The sequence below is a fragment of the Carassius auratus genome, unplaced genomic scaffold (assembly GCF_003368295.1).
Source record: "Carassius auratus strain Wakin unplaced genomic scaffold, ASM336829v1 scaf_tig00013736, whole genome shotgun sequence".
Taxonomy (NCBI): Eukaryota; Metazoa; Chordata; class Actinopteri; order Cypriniformes; family Cyprinidae; genus Carassius; species Carassius auratus.
Window position 1 is genome coordinate 19588 of NW_020524433.1, and position 23045 is coordinate 42632.

Here is a 23045-nt window from a genome sequence, read left to right on the forward strand (position 1 = left end):
GTTTTGGTCTCAGAAGTTGTGGTACCTTTAGTGGTGCTATCTGTTGATGTGTTACCTGTGGTGGTGCTTTCTGTTGTTCTAGTGTCTGTTGTGGTCTCGGCTGTTGTGGTACCTGTAGTGGTACTTTCTTGAGTTGTTGTGTCTGTTGTGGTCTCGGTTGTGGTGCTTTCTGTTGTTGTCATACCTTTTGTGGTGCTTTTTGGTGTTGAAGTGTCTGTTGTGGTCTTGGTTGTGGTGCTTTCTGTTGTTGTGGTACCTGTGGTAGTGCTTTCTGGTGATGTAGTGTCTCTTGTTGCCTCAGTTGATGTGCTCTCTGGAGTTGTGGTACCCATTGTGGTGCTTCCTGTTTTTGTGGTCTCTATTATGGTCTCGGTTGTGGTGCTTTCTGAAGCTGTGATACCATAAGTGGTACTTTCTGGTGTAGAGCTTTCTGTTGTTGTCAACTCTGTTGTCGTAGTATCTGGAGTGGTTTTGCCAGTGTTTGTACTTTCTGTCACTGTGGTACCAGTTGGGGTGCTTTCTGTTCTTGTGGTCTCTTTTGAAGTCTCGGTTGTTGTGGTTTCTGGTGCTGTGGTACCTTCTGTTGATGTAATGCTGGTTAGTGTGTTTTCTGTAGTTGTGTTCTCATTTGTGAAACTTTCTGGATTTGTGGTGTCAGTGGTAATGCTTTCTGTTGTTTTTGGTTCTGTGGTAGTATTTTCTGCATTCCCAGTGACCATGACTGAAGTTTCTATGAATGTGGTTTCTATGTTTGATGTTGTTTCTATCATTGTAGTAGTATAGGAAATGTTTTTGTTCCCGATATCTGAAAGTAAATAAATAAATAAATAAAAACATATAGATTTATATAGAACTTCTTAAATGGGTAGCAGTAATTGCAAATGTATTTAGCCATGTATTTAGCTCTCCATGTAATAAATCCTACAGATTTCAACTTAGCACAGTACATTACCAGTATAGTCCAAGTTTGTAGTGGCTGTTGTTGAGGTTTTCTTTGGTGTGACAGTTGTATAGGTAGTGTTGAAAACAGCTACATATGAAAAAATATATTGATATATTTTACATCAACAATGATCTAATTATGACTTAGGTAAACAAAGTTCAAATGTAAATGTATTTACCTGCGCAGTATGCCAAAGAGCAAAAAGCTGGTTTCACAAACTCATAAACAAAATAATTGCCTGAACAGGCTTTGACTTTAATGGGATTGGATTGGAAATAGCAGCAGTCATTGTCCCAGTGACCACAGACATCTCGAGTGACCACTCCATCCTCAACTGTTGGATGTCCTCCAGTCAGCCACAGTGGAGCATGAGTGCCACAACTTAACATATCAACACATGTGTCTGGCATCTGAACGCTCTGATCCTGAATGAAGAGACGGTACCAGCCATCCCAGCTAACTTCACAGTCACACATTATTTCAGAGGTATATTGATTGTTGGTGGCTCTCCATGGATCATCTAGCACATTGTAGTTATAGCAGGGGTCAACAGGAGGAACTGCTGTTAAGAAAAATAAATCAATAATATTTTTGTAAGAGTTTATTTTCACAACTTTTTACTGTAGAAGAGTTGTAGTATAAAACAACTATTTTCAAAAATGTAAATTATTTTATTTGTGTCAAAAGGGTATAAGCAGCAAACCTGGAGTTTATAATTGAAAGATGATTACTATTAGTTTAACTTTGGTAAGAATGCTTTCACTACTTTCACAACTTATTAGAGTAACCTGGTCTGTAAGCCCATTTGCCTTTTTTAATCATTCACAGTATGCATACATTGGTCATAAAGTTTTAAATGTATTCGAACACTGAACTAAAGAAGGATTTTTTTTGTTTGTTTGTTTGTTTGTTTGTGTGTTTTCTGAACACTGATGAACAGACAAAGAAAAACTGTAAAATTGTATTGGTCAAAATTTATCACAAATATAAAAAATAAATCTGTATTTACCCCAATTTGAGTTGGTATTAAGTAGGTGAACCAATAACAACATTACAGCATTGTGTGGGTAGGTTGTGTCAGGTTCCATGGAGATTGGGAGTTGACTGACTTTTTAAGACCACGCATGAATTCTACTGTAGGTTGACTTTGACATCTAACCTCTGATTTGGTCACTCCAGTATATTAATATTGTTTTTTTTTTCTCCCCAGCCATTTCTGTGTAGTTTTGGCTTTTTCAATGCCTTGTGTGCTTTTAAATTAGATTTAGCAATGCTTCAAGGCTCTTTTTTTCTTTATTATGTAAACTGTGCCAATAATACAGCTACAATCATATATATATATATATATATATTTTTTTTTTTTTTTTTTAAGCATTAAACATTTTTAATACTCCTCTTTAAATTTGAATTTCATTCCATTTTTAAAAGGCTATAAATACTTCAACTCCAATTAATTTCCTTTAAATATTTTGTGACTGTAAATCAAGGAATATACTGCAGCTGCAAATATATTCTGCAATCAGCTAAGTGATACTAATGGCACAAATCATTAGTATTAGTATTAACTGCACATTTCACACACTGTTATTATTGACATAAAATCACAAACATTAATCTGATCTGCTCTTGCAAAACAATAGTCCTCCACACTGTAAAACATTACATTACCAGTCATAATTGTAGTTGTGACAGTATAAGTGGAGTTGATGTTCGTTACATCTATAAAAAAAACAGAGAGAGGGAGAAAGAGATTAAAATCAAATCAACAAAGATAAAATTATGACTTACATAAAAAAAGGGAAAATATAAAGATGTTTACCTGCACAATATGCTAAAAAGCAGAAAGCTGGTTTCACAAACTCATAGACATAATAATCTCCTGGACAAGCTTTGACGTTAATGGGATTGGACAGAAAAGAGCAGCAGTTATTGTCATAGTGACCGCAGACATCTCGAGTGACCATTCCATCCTCAACTGTTGGATGTCCTCCTTTCAGCCACAGTGGAGCATCAGTGCCACAACTATACTCCTCAACACATGTGTCTGGCATCTGAACGCTCTGATCCTGAATGAAGAGACGGTACCAGCCGTTCCAGTTGACCTCACAGTCACACATTATTTCAGAGGAATATTTATTGTTGGTGGCTCTTCGTGGATCATCCAGCACAGTGTAGTTGTAGCAGGGATCATCTGTTATGGAACATATTAAACATTTTATACTATTACATACTATTGAAAATGAGATTAGAAAATAGTTTCCTTAAGCTACCTTTTTTAAGTTACTGAAATCTAAAGATTGAGCATGTATTTTCCTTTAGCAGTGACAATGAGGATATTAACAGTCTTACATGCTTTACTTTTGTAGGGTAGTGCAAATTAAATAAAATGAGGAATTATGAAAGAAGGGTTGTGGAAAATATAAAGGGAATGTGAAGCTCAGGATGTCAGCTGTGACAGAATGAGTGATACGGTGGTTTTAAGGTGGCAGGATGCATAGGCGGAAAAACCAGGGGGGCCGGGAAGGGGTCAACCCCCCCCCCCCCATCTAAGGGTTATCACCCCTAAAAAATATGATTAAAGACCACAGTGTATTGTAAATAAAAATGGGTTTTAAGTTTAGAAACATTTTGAATCCCCCCTCCCTTGCCTCACAGTGCTATGATCCAAATGCTTTCGTCTTTTACATCATTGAGTGTTGCCAAGTCTATGGTTTTCCCATGGAATAGGGCTACTTTAACTCTGTTGCCGCAGGTTGTTTTTCATTTCCACAAGCTGAAGTGTCACTAACATGATATTTTTATCTCCAGGATTGCAAATTTTACATGTGGATCCCCACCGTAAAATGTCTATGCTACCCACCGGAACATAATTTTTACTGGGGAACCCCTGTCAAAATTTGACCAGGCTAGTTTTGAGTGGGATTTTTTATTTATTTATTTATTTATTATATATATATATATATATATATATATATATATATATATATATATATATATATATATATATATATATATATATATATATATATATATATATATATGTATGTATGTATGTATGTATGTATGTATGTATGTATGTATGTATGTATGTATGTATATGTATATATATATATATATTTTTTTTTCAAACCTGGAAACCCTGCATCACCTACACACAGAAGTCCAGTGAGTGAGAAAAAGTCAGTAGTTGTGGAACTCCAGTATGTATGGCTGTCAGGGTTATTTTATTCACAACATCAGATGAGAATTGTGAGTTCATATTAACGGTCATGTTTGCAAAACAGAAATATATAGCTTATATTTGCTAATGTCTTATCAGTACAGACTGCATGATAGTGACACAGCATATGGTAGACATTGATGGGGGCTAATCTCCCCAATAATTAGAAATCGCTAACCATTTTCTCAAATATTGCCTATTCGAGAGAGAGAGAGAGAGAGAGAGAGAGAGATAGAGAGAGAGAGTGAGAGAGAGAGAAATGGAAGTTGTGTGTATTCGTGTCTGTGTGTTTATCTTTTTAGAGTGAGTTTACTTAAAAACAATGATTGTATCCTCTCGTCACTGGAAAATATAATGTAGCGATTCAGTATTTAAACTGTATTTGATAAAAGTCGTAAGGAAGCAGTTGACAAGTTTATTTACTCCTGCATGTGTGAGCTGCACAGTTTCCGATATCTGTGTGTCAGTAAGCAGCTCATTAATACAGAAAGATAATTAAAGGCTCTAATGCACACCAGTATATTTGTATATTGTAAGAGCTAGACATGTGATTACATGTGATGGCATAGTAGTGGTGTCCCAATCCTTAGGGGAATATTTTATCCCCTACCCCTTGACACTTTGTTCCAAGGGACAAGGGGAAGGCGGAAGGGTAGGGGAAGGGGTATAAAATAGAATTGGGATTGGGCCATAGTAATGTCTACAATGGACAGGACCACTTGAATACAGCTTGAAGTTGTCTAATTTGGCATGGTCACCCTGCTACAGGCTTGAATCTGTGTATACTTATCCTTACGAGTACAATTTTGTCTGTATTATCTGTGTCCATTTTAAAAATCGCTCTTGAAAAATGTTGTTCATTGTCCCCGCCTACTGTTAGATGAAATTTATGCCCCTGGCAGGATGCACACACCTACAACATGGTTTTTAAGATGAAATTCCATGACGTACTAGTACATTCCATTAGTTGCATACACTATTGTGACATGCTCAAAAATATGTAGGCAAATTTTTTTAAACACGAAAAGTACATACTTTTAGGGTGAATTCTGGCACACCACAAACTTTTCACAATCCGTCTAGTTTGAGTAACTTAGTACGGTTTGTTAAAGAACAATGTCTAATTGCTATCAGTATGGAATGGGAATGCTAGAGACTTTCATGCCATGAAATCACAGAGAGCAGAGTTGAATTCTTAAATGACTGCACTTTTTAATAAACTAAGTAATTGTGATTGCATTAATAGTTCTCCACACTCATTCAAAATAATTAATACAATGATCAAAACAGACTCTTAATTTAGCCAGCAATTTCAATGCATAATGAAGTACTGCATACAATTCAGCTAATACAACTATCAAAAGCAAATACTGATTTTAGAACTAGTTATGTTTCTCTATACTATTGAAATAACCTGTTTATCATAAAGGGAGAAGATACTTTTTTTCTTAATAATTTTGTTTGTCTGATTGAAAGCTAGAGTTTGAAATGCGAAACACTGCGGTTGATGGGAAAGTTTTATTTTAAATGTTATTATTATGCTCTTTTACAAGGCCTAGATCTTGTTTTGGAAGTGTACTAGAACAGGCTCCTATACTAGGTTGTTCGAAAAACATATGTTTTTCACGTATTTTACATTATTACAACATCTCTCACAGTCTGGCATGAACGGCAGGAATATTTCCTGCATCAAATTAAGGCCTGCCTTCTGAAATACAGAATGCACTGTGATTGGTTAGCTAGGCCAGTATATGTTGTGATTGACAGCACTCGGCACCTGCTCAGGAAATGTCATGCTCCTTAGGTTGTCAATATTGTGTCAAAAACAAATACATTTTAGCGTGATATAAACCCGGATTATTGTAACCACTCAAAGCTCATCTGTTTTGGGAAAGTTAGCGCGTCTCCGACATACTGATAATTCTCGCTGCCTTCTCTAGTGCAGCTCAACCAGGTCTCATCCCATTCGTCGATCTTTGTGATATCACAAATCGCGGAAAATATGCGTTGTAGTCCAAACGAGTTGTTCGTGGTAGTTTTTGAAAAAAAAAAATATATTAAATAAAATATCTCCTTTTGAATTTGCCTTTGAGCTTTGTAACTTTGCAGATCTTTTTATGCTCAAACAGAAACATTACAGACTAACTAAAGTTGAAAAAGTGTAAAAGCATAATGGCACCCTATTGTATTGTTATTAGCAGATGAATGTAAAAAAAATTACCTGTTGATTGCCCATCAGTTATTTCACCTTTAAAACAAAAGAATATAAGAATAATGGTTTAATTTCAGTTCACTTATTTGAATACATAACATTATTCCAGTGTTTTTTGGCTACAGGTGTATTTTTAAATATGTATAAAACACTCACCATACAGTAGCAGTATTGAAACACACAATGAGAATATGAACCTCATTGTGAATAAAAGCACCTCCTACTCCTGCACACACACATCATATACATGTGAAAATGTGTTTCTATAGTTATTGCAGTAAATTTAGTTTAATTTGTTGTCAACAGTTAGAAAAACAGCAGTTGTGTACCATTTACAGATACAAGATACAAAATGTTATGACATATATTACAAAATAATATGTTACAAAATGATTTAGGTTTATCAAAAGCAGTTTACTAAAAGCGTGATAAGAGCTCAGTGGGTTAAAATGAGGCAAACTGACTTTACCTGAGACAAAATGTAGTTACACAGTACACTCCAAAACACAGTAATGCTTAATCCAATTACTGAATACAATGAAGAAAATCTTCAGCTGCCGTTGTCTTGTCTGTGACTGTACTAATAAATGTGGGTGGACCTTTTCTAAAACCTGGGTTGGGTTAAGTTGGCAACAAAACAATTTCACCACCTCTAACAATAATTAAAACCAGTTTTAACCCCCTTCTTTTTTTCATGTCACATGACGCCAGTAGTTCTTTGTACACCTGCCATTGAGAAAAGCATTTTTAGCCTTGAATAGATGAACGTAGGACAGTAGATGACAATCAGATTTACCTGTACTTTGAATATACGCATTCCCCAAAACCATTACAATCTCACAGACTATTACTGTTGCTTTAACACATTCAATTTAACTAATCTGTAGTTATCTAAGCCATCTGAACAATTCATAATTTTCTTAAATGTACTGTAAATGATTCATGATGAATTGATACAATTACATACAACAGTTTTAATACACTACACACAAACATCTCTGATGCAAGGTTCAAGTGTTAACACAGACAACTAGAGTTATTACTTTCAGAAAGCAAAGTTTACTAAATGTTCATTCATTATTTATGACTTTTCTATGCATAAATATGTTAATAGAAAGAGGAAGAATAGAATAAATAGCAGGAAAAGGAGAGGTGATAAGAGGAAGAGTGATGGAGGTAGAAACAGATGATGGGATAAACGTAGGAGAGGATATATGAAGAGGAGAGAATACGAGTGGAGGTCTCTTAAAGAGACAGATGGGATATATAAAAAGGACACAGGGGAACCTTAACCTGGCTCCATTGTTTTTGAGGTCATTGGGCTTAGTTTAGACAATTTATGCAAAATCAGTGTTATGAATCAATGATGACGTAAATTGCAAGTACCTGTCTATTTAAACCACATTACGCAGGCTAGTTGACCAGTGTATTCTTAAGAATCTTGGGTGGATCTGTGCCCTCTGGCCCTTTTATGGCCTCACCCATAATATAGACAGCAGCAACATTGACGTGCAAGTATGTGTATGTGTGTTATGAGCATTTTTGTGTGTGTGTGTGTCAAAATGCAGTGTATTTTTATTTTCAAACTATTCTTATGTACTGACTGAGAACAAACAATCAATCAGGGTGGATCAAAGCTTTATGCAGCCTCACCTGTGTGAACAATCAGTATGATAACAATACACAAATCATTTTGGAGATGTACGAAATAACTGAACCTCTCCCTATCTGACCTTGTATAAAGAGAATTTCAACCGGTGCTGCAACATTCTTCAGGTCCTTTAGAAATTATGATATATTGCTACACACAATTGACGCAAACAAGTATCAGTATCATCACTATGGGAAATTAAAACAATTGCACAGATGGTATTTAAATATCAATATCACAGCTATCTCAATATATTAATCTGTAACACTTCATAATAAATTAATTAATAATGTATTAATTAATTCTTAATAAACCATTAACAAACATTATGTAATCCATAACAAATCATTCGTTTGTATATATATTATATATATATATATATATATATATATATATGTGTGTGTGTGTGTGTGTGTGTGTGGTGTGTGTGTGTGTATATATGTAAATATATATATATGTAAATATATATATGTATATATGTATACACGTGTGTGTGTGTGTGTGTGTGTGTGTGTGTGTGTGTGTGTGTGTGTGTGTGTGTGTGTGTGTGTGTGTGTGTGTGTGTGTGAAATAATGGCCTTGTTAATGTATAAATGTGTTAAACATTACCTAATTATTACAATTTAAAATGCTAACAGATGTCATTAAACATTCATATGGGGTCAGGAATCAACATTCATATGATCATATATATCTTGAAAATCAACAAATGATTTAAACAGATGTTGATATGATTAAAAGCTTTTGTTAATGTACAAGCCCTTAGCTGTTTATTGTTTATATTGCATTGTTTTGATAAATGTATTTTCTTGAAATTTGATTATTAGTTAATTAAAATATTAACATTAATAGTTTGTGAAGTGCCTATAAGCTATATTTTCACAATTATTGTAAATGTAAAAATACCCATTAGATAATATATGGACTGGAAGACTGAAGTCCATTTGTAAGCATTGAAAAGTACATTAACAAATAAGCTTGTAAATATTGAATAATCTCTGTAAAAATAATTTAGTCATATGAACTGACAGTTTGATGACATTTATAAGCATTTTAATTTACATTAAATAATGTAAATATAAATAAAGTTTAATTTAATAATGGAACTAAATAATGATGTAAAGAAACTCATCGTTGCCACCATGTGGTTACGATGCTCACGCGCTGATCAGAACAGTGGCATGTGCGAGCAAGCTGCAACAAAAACATTCCGAACAGGTTTTCTGACAGCAACTGCTTTCTCTCTGACTTCCTACCAAGGCAGCTGTTTTATATCACTTACTGCCAAAGCTTGTTTTTATCAGCACATAATAATCATTTAGCGATTTAGACATAATAATAGCATTATGTTGGTGAATAATACAGTATGATATAGCCTACCTTGAACGTGTTGCTTAAGGGAAGTAGTTCTACTGTACTATATTGGATATACCATATCAGCATACCTGACAACTACAGTATATGCAGAGCATGAACAGTATGTATAATATAAATGAAGTATATAGGATTTTTTTTTTATGCAGTATTTTTTTCCTCCTGTCTGTTTATTTCATATTCTGTAATAGTTTAAGTTAAATAGCCAATTTTATTAAACTCATTAAATGCATTATTATGCTTCTTCTTCTTTTCCTCTTCTTCTTCTTCGTATCTATTTTTCTAGCTAACTATCGAGCTCATTGAATGTCTTTTCTAAGGTAAATGTAACATTACATGACATTGATTACAAGCCGTTTTAATGATGCTTTTCTGCTGAAAGTTGTACTTTCAACATTCTTTCATTAACGAAAGAAAAAAGGATCTATTATGCAACGTTAAAGAGAGTCAAGTGGTATTTATTGTTTGAAATTTATAGCAGAATTTTAAAGCTGAGAGTTTGTTTCAAAAATAAAAAAAAACTAGCCCTAGCATTATTTTTTAAACAGTCTCTCTCTCTCTCTCTCTCTCTCTCTCTCTCTCTCTAAAATGTAAATAATTGTGAGAATATATATATATATATATATATATATATATATATATATATATATATATATATATATATATATATATATATATATATAGTACAGACCAAAAGTTTGGAAACATTACTATTTTTAATGTTTTTGAAAGAAGCTTCTTCTGCTCATCAAGCCTGCATTTATTTGTGCATTCATTTAATGCATTTAATGCATTCATTATACTTTAAAATATCATTTATTTCTGTGATGCAATGCTGAATTTTTAGGATCATTATCACATGATCCTTTATAAATTATTCTATTATGATGATTCATTATCAAAGTTGAAAACAGTTCTGCTGCTTAATATTTTTTCAGAACATGTGATACTTTTTTAGGATACTTTGATGAATAAAAAGTAAAAAAAAAAAAGAACTATGTTTTTAAAATATAAATATTTTGTAATAACAATATACACTACTGGTCAGTAATTTGGGGTATTTTTTTCTTTCTTTTTTTTAAAATAAAATCAATAATTTTATTCAGCAAGGATGTGTTAAATTGATAAAAAGTGATAGTAAAGAAAGTATATTATTAGAATATATATTATTAGAAATTTCTTTTTTTTTGAATAAATGCAGTTCTTTTTAACCTTTTATTCATCAAATATATTACACTCATAATAAATCAGAATATTAGAATGATTTCTAAATGATGCTGAAAATTCAGCTTTGCATCACAGGAATATTTTTTTTAAGTATATTCAAATAAAAAACTGTTATTGTAAGTTGTAATAATATTTCACAATATAACTGTTTTTTCTGTATTTTTGATCAAATAAATGCAGGCTTAATGAACAAAAGAAACTGCTTTCAAAAACATTACAAGTAGTAATTCAATTCAATTCAGTTTATTTGCCAGACTCATGTCCAAAAGCCACGCAAGACAGGACAGATAAAAACAAACAAAACAAACAAACAACAATCAGTAAGAAAAAAAAAAAAAAGCAAATACAATAATTAAAATACATACAGACATTTCAGCCAATGCACTCTCAGTCTGGATGTGTACCTGTAGCAACTCACTAAGGGATTCGAGAGTGCCACCATGATACTGTTAGTAGACTCATGCAGACGTTGCATACATTTAAACATCGAATGTCTTAAAAGTGCTTTCAGTGTGGTTACTCCTACAGATACAAACATCTGACTAGCACTCCCTCCTCTGGGAACCTTGAGTAAAATCCTCATTGCATCATTGTAGGCAACTTGTAACTTCTGCATGCTAGATTTTTTGTAAGAAGACCACAGATGGGCTGTATAGAGAGGTGTACAGTAAGCTTTGAACAGAGCCACTTTAACTCGAGTAGAACAGTAACTAAACTTACGTGCTATGGTGTTTGCCTGTGCATATAACTTATAACACTGTCTGTATATGTCATCATCATCATTCATATCATCTGCAATACAATGACCAAGGTATTTAATCTTTTTGCAGACCTCAAAACAATTGTTGGCTAGCATGAACACAGGAAAATTAAGCAATTTATCCTGTTTCGTTCTGCATATTAAAACAGCACTTTTGCTGGAATGGTATTTTATATCAAATTCCACCCCATAATCAGAGCATATATTAAGAAGCTCCTGCTACCCAGCACTACTCGGACTAAAAGTAACAAGGTCATCTGCATACAAGATGATTCACCAGCATGCCACCAATCATACAGCCATAGTAATGTTTCCAAACTTTTGGTATGTACTATATATACATATTAAGTCTATATTAAGTCTATATTCTGGGGAAGCAGTCAATGATCAGATACTAAATACTAATTAATACTACAAGACAATGTCACAAGACACTTTACTTTTTTGCACCACTGGTCAGGACAATCTGTGCCCTCTGTCCCATCTGGCCCTTTTATGGCCTCACCCATAATGTAGACAGCAGCAACATAATGACGTGCAAGTATGTGTATATGTGTGTGTGTGTGTGTGTGTGTGTGTGTGTGTGTGTGTGTGTGTGTGTTTCAAAATGCAGTCTTTTGTATTTCCAAACCATTCTTATATATTGATATCACCAAAATAAAAAATAAAAGACAGATGACAGATAAGTATAATCACTGTATAATAGCCAGAATCTGCATTGCAGCAGACAGCAAGCATGGAAAGCAACAGTTCAACAAGCATCAGTTTTTCCACTCCACATGGTAAGCCATAATATTTACTCTCGCTTGAAAACATTCTCCCGAGCCAACATACACTGGTGACGTGTCCTCATTTCACCTCACAGGTGTAAGAGGCCTCACCTCCATTTCCACCATTAACTGACTCACTCCACACATTCCATTAAAAGTGAAAGTGAAAGCAAACATTGCGCACTGCCATGTAGTTTACTGCACTGCCACAGGGGTCAGGAATCTCATCAGACGAGTAAGTAACAGCATCAGAGAACCACACAGACAAGATACCTCCACTTCCTCCTGATCCACTCATCTGTGAACAAGGGATATAATGCAATGCAGTGAAATTGATTCACAGCAGAAATAATCAAAAACCTTCATTAACAAATGATTGAAAACCTTCAGACAACATCATAGGATCCAGGGATATGGAAGCAATGACATGGAAGTCCAGAGACCTGTGCTCTCTCCAGGAAACCCGTGTTAAATATCAATGAACAAACATGAAAATACACAAAGTGTACAAAGTCTCCAGAAGAGGGCAGCAAAAAACAGTTTTCCAGCTCTGAACATTTAAGGAAGCAAAAAGATTCATAGACTCCTCCTCTAAATTGCTTTCAATTATGTGACTGTTTTTTTTTTTTTTTGTTGTTGTTGTTGTTGTTGTTGTTTTTTGTAAGGAATTTAAAAAGCATTAGCTAGTTAAAATATGCTTTTTCCATTAAGCAATGATACATGTTAAATGACCCAGTAGACAGAGAAATTTACTCGTAATACTGACATAAATGTATGTCAGTTTTCAATATGTCTCTCCTATAGTCATCAAGAGTTATATTCATTGCCTGGTTAAAAGCTTGAAGTTGCAGATTCTGAGAAAATGAAGAAAACAAGCAGCTCACTTATTCATAAGGTGACAAAAACGAGTACATGTAAACCTCGAACATCTCTGTCTGAATGAAAGACAAGACTGAGGATGGATTTAAAAACCTGAATGTTTAGGAATTGTATTGATATTTGTTTCAAGCTGTTTGAATGAATCCAGGGAAATGTATGATTATCCTCAGATAGTTAAAGAGTGTGATTCTGTACTGTATGAACAGTTCAAAATAAAACTTCAATTACAGTACAAAAGGACAAATAAGGGTTTGTCAAATCATGCTTTTTCTCATTCAGACTGCAAACCTTCGATTTGCATTCAACGAGCAAATTCGTTTTTTTTTTTTATTGATTCTGATCTCCAGGTCTTATGATATCATCAGTGCCTTTAATAACTGTGGGTGGATCATTACTGGAAACAATTGCAATTTCTCAAAAATTGCTTACGTTTTTTGTTATTTTAATATCGCATCAATATATATATATAAAAATATGTTTAAATGATTGTTTCCTTGTGTGCACCTGCATCCAGAAACACATACTTTCACCCTGTGCTTGAATAGAAGTGAATGCAGATGGAATGACGGTGGGTCAGTTTGATTTGTTTTGCACTTTTTCCAAGGAAACTCATAAAAGGCAACTTACAAAAATAGCCAAAACTCCCAGCGAGTGGCACAAATGTGACTCGAAGGGTTCATGCTATTAATGATGTTAATTACTTATAATAAATAATGATTACTTTAAATACTTAAGAGCATATCCCTGGAAGGTTGCAGGCATTGGTCTAAAAAGATGTGGTTTCTGAAATATACAAACTAGCAAGATCACCACAGGAATGGAGAAATGCATATCATCATATTTATTTTGAATGCGATTAACACATCAACCTTAAAGTAAGCTGTTATATCTTTTAAAACACTTTAGAAATGTTATACATCCCTAGCCTGCAGACACTGGACAAGTAGCTCATTGCTTAAACTAAATAGATAGAATCTTATCAGTTTTCAATTGTGCAATGCTTTGAATGTGCACATCAAGAGGTTTTGATAAGTGATCAATAATTTACAAATTTATAAACATTGTCATGATTTTATAATGTCATTTATACAATGCCTTGTCACGTTAAATAACATGAACTGAGCATTGTCAAAACTGTTACAGGATTTTACCTTCTCCAGGTTTGGGCTGGGGGGGGGTGAAGTTATAGCAGGAGAATCACACGTGAAGTACTTTGTGTTTCCTTGTTTGTTCTGTCAAACCTGATAATCAGGTTTACTGCCTGTTTTTTTTTTCCTTCATTCTTTCTTTTAAGATGCCACCATGATGAATTCCACACAGTGAATGATTCTTATCAAGTTACCAGTAATTGTTACAAATCCAGTTGGTCAAGTTTCCCCCAGAAAAAAAAAAAAAAAAATCTTACCATCTATAGAGATTGTTCTATGAATGTAGAGCATGAAAACTGAACATTATAAGGTTCTGATCATATCCATTGCTCTCAGTGAAGCTCAAACCTCATGTATAGAGGAGACACACAACAGAAGACAAATAGTCTCTAATTCTTCACTAAAACACTGTGTTATTTGCATCTCACTGAACTGAAATTGAGAACGAGTTGTTCATTATAAGCTTGCTGAAGTGTGTTTAAGGCAAATGGATTTGCAATAAAAACACTTTCACACATTTTATACTGAATATTCATGACATACCACTCAAAAGAGTCTTTCGCATGGGGAGCATGTTAACCCTTAGAGAACAGTTGGAACACAATAAATATTTGCATACTTTATCTAATATTTATATAGTTATCTTAACATGTCTGGCAAAAACATATCTGCAATCTAAATTACACAATTTGCTGAATGTTAACGATAAAATGTTAAAAAAAATGGTAATCAGTAATCAGAATAGTATAATTAATTAAAATATTGTTAAAAAATAAAATGGTTTTATCTGAGTTTCAGTTTCTCTTCACCATTTATAACTAAAAACTAGAACAATATTGGAACATTTTTGATAATGTGACCACTGACTTGACTAATATGACCAACTTGCCTTCTAAGAAAGAACTGTACATTCTTTGTAATGTGAGTTGAAAGTAAAACAGCATGATGATGTTCATTAATCTTTCTTATATTTTTACTGAAAGACAAAATTATATTCATATATACTGGATGACATACTAAACATAATTTTTAAGAAATGCGAGACATGTTAGATTCCTGCTATCATATCACATATTTTAGTTGCACTAGTGTGAAAATCAGCCCTTTATAGAAGTTAAATAATCAAAAAAGAACCCCAGAACAGGAATATCCCAATTATGTTTTGGAATGATTTAAATAAACAAACTGATTGTTGTTGCAATGCATGCAGTATGCATAACAATTGATGTATTGTTAAATAGCAATTCATTCGGAACATAAAATAACAGTTACGAAATAAAGAAACCACAAAACCAGGGTGCCGTTAGTTCTACAGTAATTAAATTGGCAATATATGTGTAAAATGTTGCACCTTTTGAGTTTAACTAAAAGAGGTTCAGGGAACTCATCAGAGGAGCAAGTAACAGCATCAGAGAAGCACACAGACGAGAAGCCTCCGATGCCTTCACTTGCTCTAGTATCCATTTTTCTGTGAACAGGAAATATAATGCAGTAAAATGTAAAGTATTCATGACAGAAATATTCATAAACCATCATTACAAATAATTAAAACAAACTTAATGTTTCACCTGTGCTTCCTTCAGACAACATCAGAGGACCCAGGGATATGGAAGCACTGTCATGGAAGTCCAGAGACCTGCGCTCTCTCCACTGGTGTTCAGAGTTACAGTCCTAAAAGAGAAAAGGGGAAAATCCAGCTGTGTGAATCCTCGACAAATATCACTGAGCAAATATATAACTTAGCCAAAACAAGTCACTTATCAGCCTTGAACATTAAACGTTAACACCAACCTTTCTTATTGTTTGATCAGCAAGAGTTTATCAACTACAGATTCATAAACCTCCACATTTAATCACATTTTACTACAGAAATGTAATATATACAAACAGACAGAGACACTGCATAATAATTGCTAAATTGAATTGATGTTAACATAAATATGAGAGATTTTTGTGAACTCACCGTTGAGCAGCGGTTGCTTGACAGAAGGCACAGGTGAACAGCGCAGTGCAGGTAAAGTTTAGTGGAGTTTGCAGTGAAGATGAACATCCTGAAGGAGAAACGGCTGGATGTCGAGACGCCGTTCTGCAGCAGCTCCACTGTGTCATCATTTGGATTGGGACACCTGAGAATATTAACAATGACAATCAACAAATCTAATCAAAGTTTCACAGGTTCTCCCAAAACAGCACACTTTACTCTGTGAGGATGAGATCCCAGCGGAGACTGTAATCAGGATCATTCACAGGTGTAGCCCAACACGTGTCCATCACCAGAGCAAACTGACGGCTGTCAACCCCCTCGACACGCACTTCCACATTCATCTTCTGGTCCAGCTCTGCATCCACTCTACCAGTGAAGGGCCGAGTAAACTCATCATCCTCATATGGAATCATCCGAACCTGATATCTGCCTTCTCCAGCGGGAAGAGTCTTGTGCACAATGCTGGTGAAATGTTCAAGATTCATTAAAAAACAAAACAGGATTTCCAATAAATATATATATAAAAATGTAGATGTTGTAATAGTATTCATTATTATCGACTCAGTTGCACAGACAACTGTCTTTAAATGAAAATTGACTGTTTACCATTGCCCTCTTTTTAAAACTGCTTTACAACAGAATTATATGATATGATATATGACACACTATTTTCCTGTTTAACACTGTGAAGCTGTTTTGACAATATGTATTGTACAAAGTGCTGTATAAACAACAGTGAAGACCATAGCATACAGTACTTATTTTCTTAGAAAATTCCCACCTCTCCAGTGGATTGATTTCCACATTCATGGAAAGTGTTTGTGTTTGAGGATAAGCACAGCTGAAAGAAAGCTTGAGGATTTTCTTTCTGCTGATGAGACCTTCTGACCTCGGTGTCCCCAGAATATAGTTACTGTAGATGAAGTGGGTGCCGTTGGCCTGTGGACAACATATGTACAACTTTGAAATTTAGCTTAAATTCATTTCAAAATAATTATTTTATTTATTTATTTTATAGTTGTTGTTTTTTTTATTTTATTAAAGCAACATTAAAAACTTCGAAAGTTATGCAAAATGTTTCATCCAACAAGTTAAATGAAAGCAAAACTTCAAGAAAATGCAACAAAAATCTCTTAAGTGGCATGGTGCTGGGCATCCTTCCCCACTGAATCTCTTTGAGACTTTAAAATGAACCTTACTGAAGAAATAATCTGTAACAAAAGGAATGGCACAAACTGACCTCCCCAGAGATTTCTCAAAGTTTCAAAGAAATTCTTCTGGTGGTCAAATCAAACTCTATTGTTTTTATCAAACACTACAAATGTTTGGATGGTGTATTTGATTAGATTATACATAATATATCCTACCAGAAGATTTGTGCCACAGATATGTTCATCATTATCAAAATGGAATTCCACTCTGCCATTCCGGACTGTTCCTCTGCAGCTGGGATCATTGAGGTGTAAGACGTCAGCTGGAAAACCAGCCTCAAAGAGCTGACAGCGAGACACAGACATGGAGCCAGAGCTGCTTTCACAGCTTTCTGAGAAGTCTGAGACAAAACAGCTATTTAGACAATTGAAAAACGTTTCAAAATTTGTTGTGGAATGATACCAACCAAAAGAGTCAGATTGTGGTCTAGATAAGTCGTCATTACATAAACAGCCATAGACACCATTTTTCTTCCCACACCACTCATCCTCTGAGCAGTTGAGTTCAGAACAATCTTCCAAAGAGAAGAACAGACACAGAATACAAAACAAGACATGCACTGTATGCCACAACACTCCAGCTCCCTGTGTAAATTATTCAATGCTGAAGACAGTTTGTCTTGGGTTTAACACGTCTAGTCTATTTTTAACAAAAGGGATAAAACATACCCTTTGCAACTGAGCACAGAAGAAGATGACTACTAACAACACTGAGAAGAATACTTTAAGTTTATTATACTTTTGGTCTATCTCAGTTGTTTTCATTCTACTTTGTAATCTGTATTGTGTTTTAATATTATTGTATTTGGAGAAATGTACTACAAATACATTAAATAATGTAAAACTGGGATTAAAAAAAAAAAACTATCTAATGAAAATGCATGTAAAAAAAAATGCACATAAGGGTTCATAAAGGAGTTGACGATACTTTACCAGTGTTAGTGATGGGCAGAGTTAAGGAATCTATGGGTGGGATTGTCTCTGTTGTAGATGTCTCATTAAGACCTGTGGTATCTAGTATTAGAAACATATTTATATATATTTATTAATATCAATAATTTTCAAGTAAAATCCACAAAAATTAAAGACTGTAGTGCATAGATAAATTCTCACCTACACAGTAAACTGAGCAAAACATTGGTTTGACAAACTCATAAACATAGTAATTTCCAGGACAGGCTTTGACTCTTATAGGGTGGGATGTGTAACCACAACAACCACTCCATGTGGAAGCACAGACCTGACGGATGACCACTCCATCTTCCAGCTGTGGGTGAGTGCCGTTGAGCCACAGTGGGGATTGCGTCCCACACATGCCTTGATTAACACATGATTCTGGCATCTGAGTATTTTGACCATTGTAGAACATCCTGTACCAGCCATTCCACTCCACATTATAATCACACACGCCTGTGTTAGAATAATCAGTGGCTCTCCAAGGCTCATCCAGACTGGTGTAGGTGTAGCAGGGGTCAACACTTGGGGTGGTGAAAGGTACTAAAATTTTAAACAAAGCATTATATAATGAAGATTAAATGTATCAAAGCATTCATTCACTTGTAACATGTTCGCACTGGCAGGTGGGGTGAGGAGTGCTAATGACTCTAAACTAACCCACTGCCTGATACAAGGCAATGTTGTACACAAAGGGAAACACCACACACACACACAGGTAAACTCAACAACAATCTGGCACAGGACAGGGTGCACAGGAAGAAAAACAGGGAATGAAATAAGGGTGATGAGGAAGACTGAGATAGCAAGGGGCAGGGATGAGGTATTAGACAGAAGAGTATATGGCACATAGAAACAAACATGACAACATAAGAGCAAATTTCCATTCACAAGCCATGTGCTCAAAAAACGACAACACACAAGACTAAACAAGAGCAGCCACATGCTTACATAAAGACAAAACATGGAGTATGAGTGATACTGAACCAAAACCAAACTGGACAGAAGATTTAACCAGGATTTAGACAACAGGTCCCAAACACACAACACACCACACTGACGAGAGAACACAAGACCAGCGAACAACCTGAAGCCACCAGCTCATGGACACAAGACAACACCACATTAATAAGAACCACCAAAGAGAGACAGAACCCTGACATGCATAGCTGGTGGCCATATAGAAATATTTTTTGATAATCACGTAATATACAAAGATGTATAGATGTACCTGCACAGTATTTAGGAGCTGGGATTGAAACAGTTGGTCTGGTAAATTTGTAGACATAATAATTTCCAGGACAAGCTTTGACTTGGATTGGTTCAGATCTGTAGTAACTGCACTGATCATATCGAGAGCCGTAAATTTCACGAGTAACAACTCCATCTTCCAGACGAGGATGAGATCCACCAAGCCACAGACCACTAAAACCTCCACATGACATAAATGATGCACACCACTCAGGCATCTCAGTACTCAAGCCATTCATGAAGAGTCGATACCAGCCGTCCCATTCTACAGGAATGTCATCAAGTGCACTTCCAGGTCCAAACATATGCCAGTAAATAAGTGTGCTTCTCCCATTGTCGAGTATGTTGTAGTTATTGCACGGGTCATAATCTGTGTTAGTGAGAGACCAAAACAGACCTGTTTATTAATAACCCTTAAAAAATTGTGCACAAATGTAGTGCAATACAAAATTAAAGTGTGTTATTAGCATACCTCTTTTATTCTAAAAATAAGTGTACTTTAGTCTCCTTTTTATGCACTTTTCAGAAATATGTTATAAAATAACACATACTGTAAATATACTCCACTCATACTGACAGAAAAGTCTAAGTATATTTGTCCTATACATGTTCTAAATCTTTTGATCAATAAATAATTAAAAGCTTGTAGTTCTGTTTACACAATTGACTGAGCAGTCTAATAAATACTTTTTTCACAATGTTTTAAATATTGTCTTATAATTCAAGTTTATATAATAAATCCCTTTGGATTTAAATAGATTCGAGTAAATAACACATGCATGGAACTGAACTTGTATCTATAATGTTTGATTTAAACTATAAATGAATCTGGATACTTATGTGTTTATTATCACCTAAAGTTGCATATCCCCTACTCATTTTAGAACAAATATTGGAAACACCATAGACATAAGTGGTAGAGTCGCCAGTGTTTGATTGAAATTATTTACAAATCGAAATGTTCTTAAGCTTCTATTTTAATGAATATAGCATGTTAAGCTCATTTGAAATGCATAGAAATACATTTTATTAGACAAAAAAAAAAAAAAAAAAAAACATACCCACAGACCGTTAGATCTGTTTTGTCTACATTTTATATGTTGCATAATTTTATCATTAGGTAATAACAAAAAATTAACAAGTTGTTATTGTTGTATTGTTAAAATTTGAAAAAGAAACTTTTTAAGGGCATCACTAATTAAATTTGCCTGGGGCCCCCACCTCATGTAGGTACGCATTTTAGTGTCATTGTTATGTTTTGGCATCCAATACAATAGATTTATGTTTGAAAAATTATTTGGCTTTTTGATATTGTCAAGAATAATTGAGTACACTGTAACTAGTACACTGTTATTTACTACATAAAGTGTATTTTAAAATATATGTGAACTTTACTTAAGCATATTGAGTAGAATTAACTTTTTATTTGTAAAGGTATATATTCAATCATATCATGAACAACTTACTTAATGTGAGGCTGGATTCAGTGATTATAACTGGACTTTCAGTAGAAACCGCCTGTGAAATGGTGTTAACATCTAAAAATAAGAAAATTCAAAACATGACTAAAATAATTGTAAAAGGTTTGAAAGACTTTGTTAAAAAGTAAGGCTAAGCCTTGTACCTGTGCAGTATCCTGAACAACCAAATATTGGATTTACAAGTTCATAGACATAATAATTGCCTGGGCATGCTTTCACTCTGATGGGTTTTGACTTGTAAAGACAGCAACCTTTCAAATAAGCTTCCCCACAGACCTCTCTGGTCACCACTGTTAAGTTCATTTAGGAATTGAGTGAGATGTATTCCTCATTAAGTAAGGAAGAGTCCATCTGATTAAATTAACCTTGATTAAAAGCAGTAGATCTATTGGTTGTGAACCCGCAGTATAACCTGGAGGAGTTCCGGAAGCTGATTGGCCATCAAAACTTCACATGTTAAATAGAACCAGGTGTGCTTTGGTGATTAGTAGTGAGCAGAGGGATCTCTGTAGGCAAGGTTAATGTGCTTCTCCTACCCAAGTTGGTGGTGCTACTGATACTGGAGAAAGATTGCTAAAGCATGTTTGGAGTAAACCAAATGCTGAGACGGCGGTGAAAAGCCACAATGTGTTCATCAACTTTATAGAAGCTACTGGTAGGATAAAGACTCTTTTATTGACTGTTAAAGAGATCAATTGTGAATGTCTTGCAAGTTGTTTATTAATGCTAGCAGGTTTAGCATTTAACATGCTATCTGGTCATGTGCAGTAAATGCATTTGATTTAGTGTTGTTAAACCAGTTTGAAATGTATTTCTGATTTGTGCGTATTCTAGTAACATTGGTTGTAATTTAAATAAGTTAAAACCTCTTTAAATGACTGTATTACTGTGTGTAGTGACTCATATCTATATATTCTCTGTATAGGTTATTAAGCTAAGCATCTGAGCTAAGCATCTGAATTGAACTCTGAAAATAAGCAGAAGAAGACCAAGTTGCTGTTAAAAGATTTTAATAAAGTGCTTCAATGAAGAATCCGAATCCGATGTTTTGAGTTATTCCATGCATCCTATGAAGTTGACTGGAGCCTTGTTCAAGTTGGGGCAGACATTGAGGCTGAGAATCTCTAGATAACTTGACACTTAATAACCAAGCTTGTGGATAAGAAGATTAACGGCTTCTGGTGGTCCAGAGAAGGAAGCTGGTTCAAAGAACAACAATCAACATTGTTAATATAAGTTTAAGACCATATATCATTTGACTTAAAATGGCAGAAGAAGCCTTGGGGAAAACGGTGGATCAACTTAAGAGAGAAAGAACCACTACAAAGATGTGTTTTACCAAGCAAGTAAACCTTCTCACTCGAGAGTCAAGTCAAATGATTGAATCTGAACTCAGGAAGGAATTCCAGAAACTATCTTCTATTGCAAGAGCACTTTTTGATGCAAATGAAGATTATAAGATGGGATTGGTTGCAGAGCTGGAGGCTAGTGCAAAGAGTGATGAGAAAGTAGAGCTTGAAATTCAGCAGGTAGCAGATATTGAGAAGACTGTGAGCAACTGTGAGACAAAGCTTGAAGAGGTGAGAAAAATTGTTCAAATTAACTTGTGGCAGAGATATGGCCAAGAGGAATTAACAGCTGCAGTCCAAGAAGCTGAGAAGGCTTGTGACCATTCTGCTTCAATACCCGTTGCTGGTGTCAATTGTGAAGGATATGAAGTTCAACTAATTCACTTGGAAAGGCTTGTGAGCAGAGCAGTCAAAACTCTATCCAGCTGGGAGCGATGGATTCCTACAACAGAGAAGAAGGACTTTGAGAGCAGAGTGAGGCAGGTAAAAGTCCAAAACAGTGGACTAATTTTGAGAAACAGTGAGTTTATTACTGCACGTAATACTGAAAGAAGTTCTCAGTTTGTAAGTCCCACAGACCCAAACACAGCTCTCCAAACTATGCCGATTACACCAGTTGTGAGGATAAAAC

General features: G+C 34.7%; 2 protein-coding genes across 2 annotated transcripts; both read right to left on the bottom strand.

Moving 5' to 3' along the window:
• Positions 1 to 831: 831 nt before the first annotated feature.
• LOC113074111 (uromodulin-like) lies at positions 832 to 3126 on the bottom strand. The gene is made up of 4 exons (XM_026246841.1): positions 2763 to 3126; positions 2612 to 2662; positions 1122 to 1505; positions 832 to 1030 (listed from the first exon to the last, which is right to left on the bottom strand). The coding sequence occupies exons 1-4, from the start codon at positions 3058 to 3060 to the stop codon at positions 936 to 938; spliced, it is 828 nt and encodes a 275-aa protein (XP_026102626.1). The 5' UTR covers positions 3061 to 3126; the 3' UTR covers positions 832 to 935.
• A 12422-nt stretch (positions 3127 to 15548) lies between these two features.
• LOC113074112 (pancreatic secretory granule membrane major glycoprotein GP2-like) lies at positions 15549 to 21368 on the bottom strand. The gene is made up of 12 exons (XM_026246842.1): positions 21209 to 21368; positions 21051 to 21122; positions 19565 to 19954; positions 18493 to 18876; positions 18313 to 18393; positions 17787 to 17894; positions 17536 to 17720; positions 16950 to 17107; positions 16385 to 16630; positions 16148 to 16310; positions 15753 to 15855; positions 15549 to 15652 (listed from the first exon to the last, which is right to left on the bottom strand). Exons 1-12 carry the CDS (start codon positions 21366 to 21368, stop codon positions 15549 to 15551), a joined length of 2154 nt encoding a protein of 717 aa, XP_026102627.1.
• Between the last annotated feature and the right edge of the window lie 1677 nt (positions 21369 to 23045).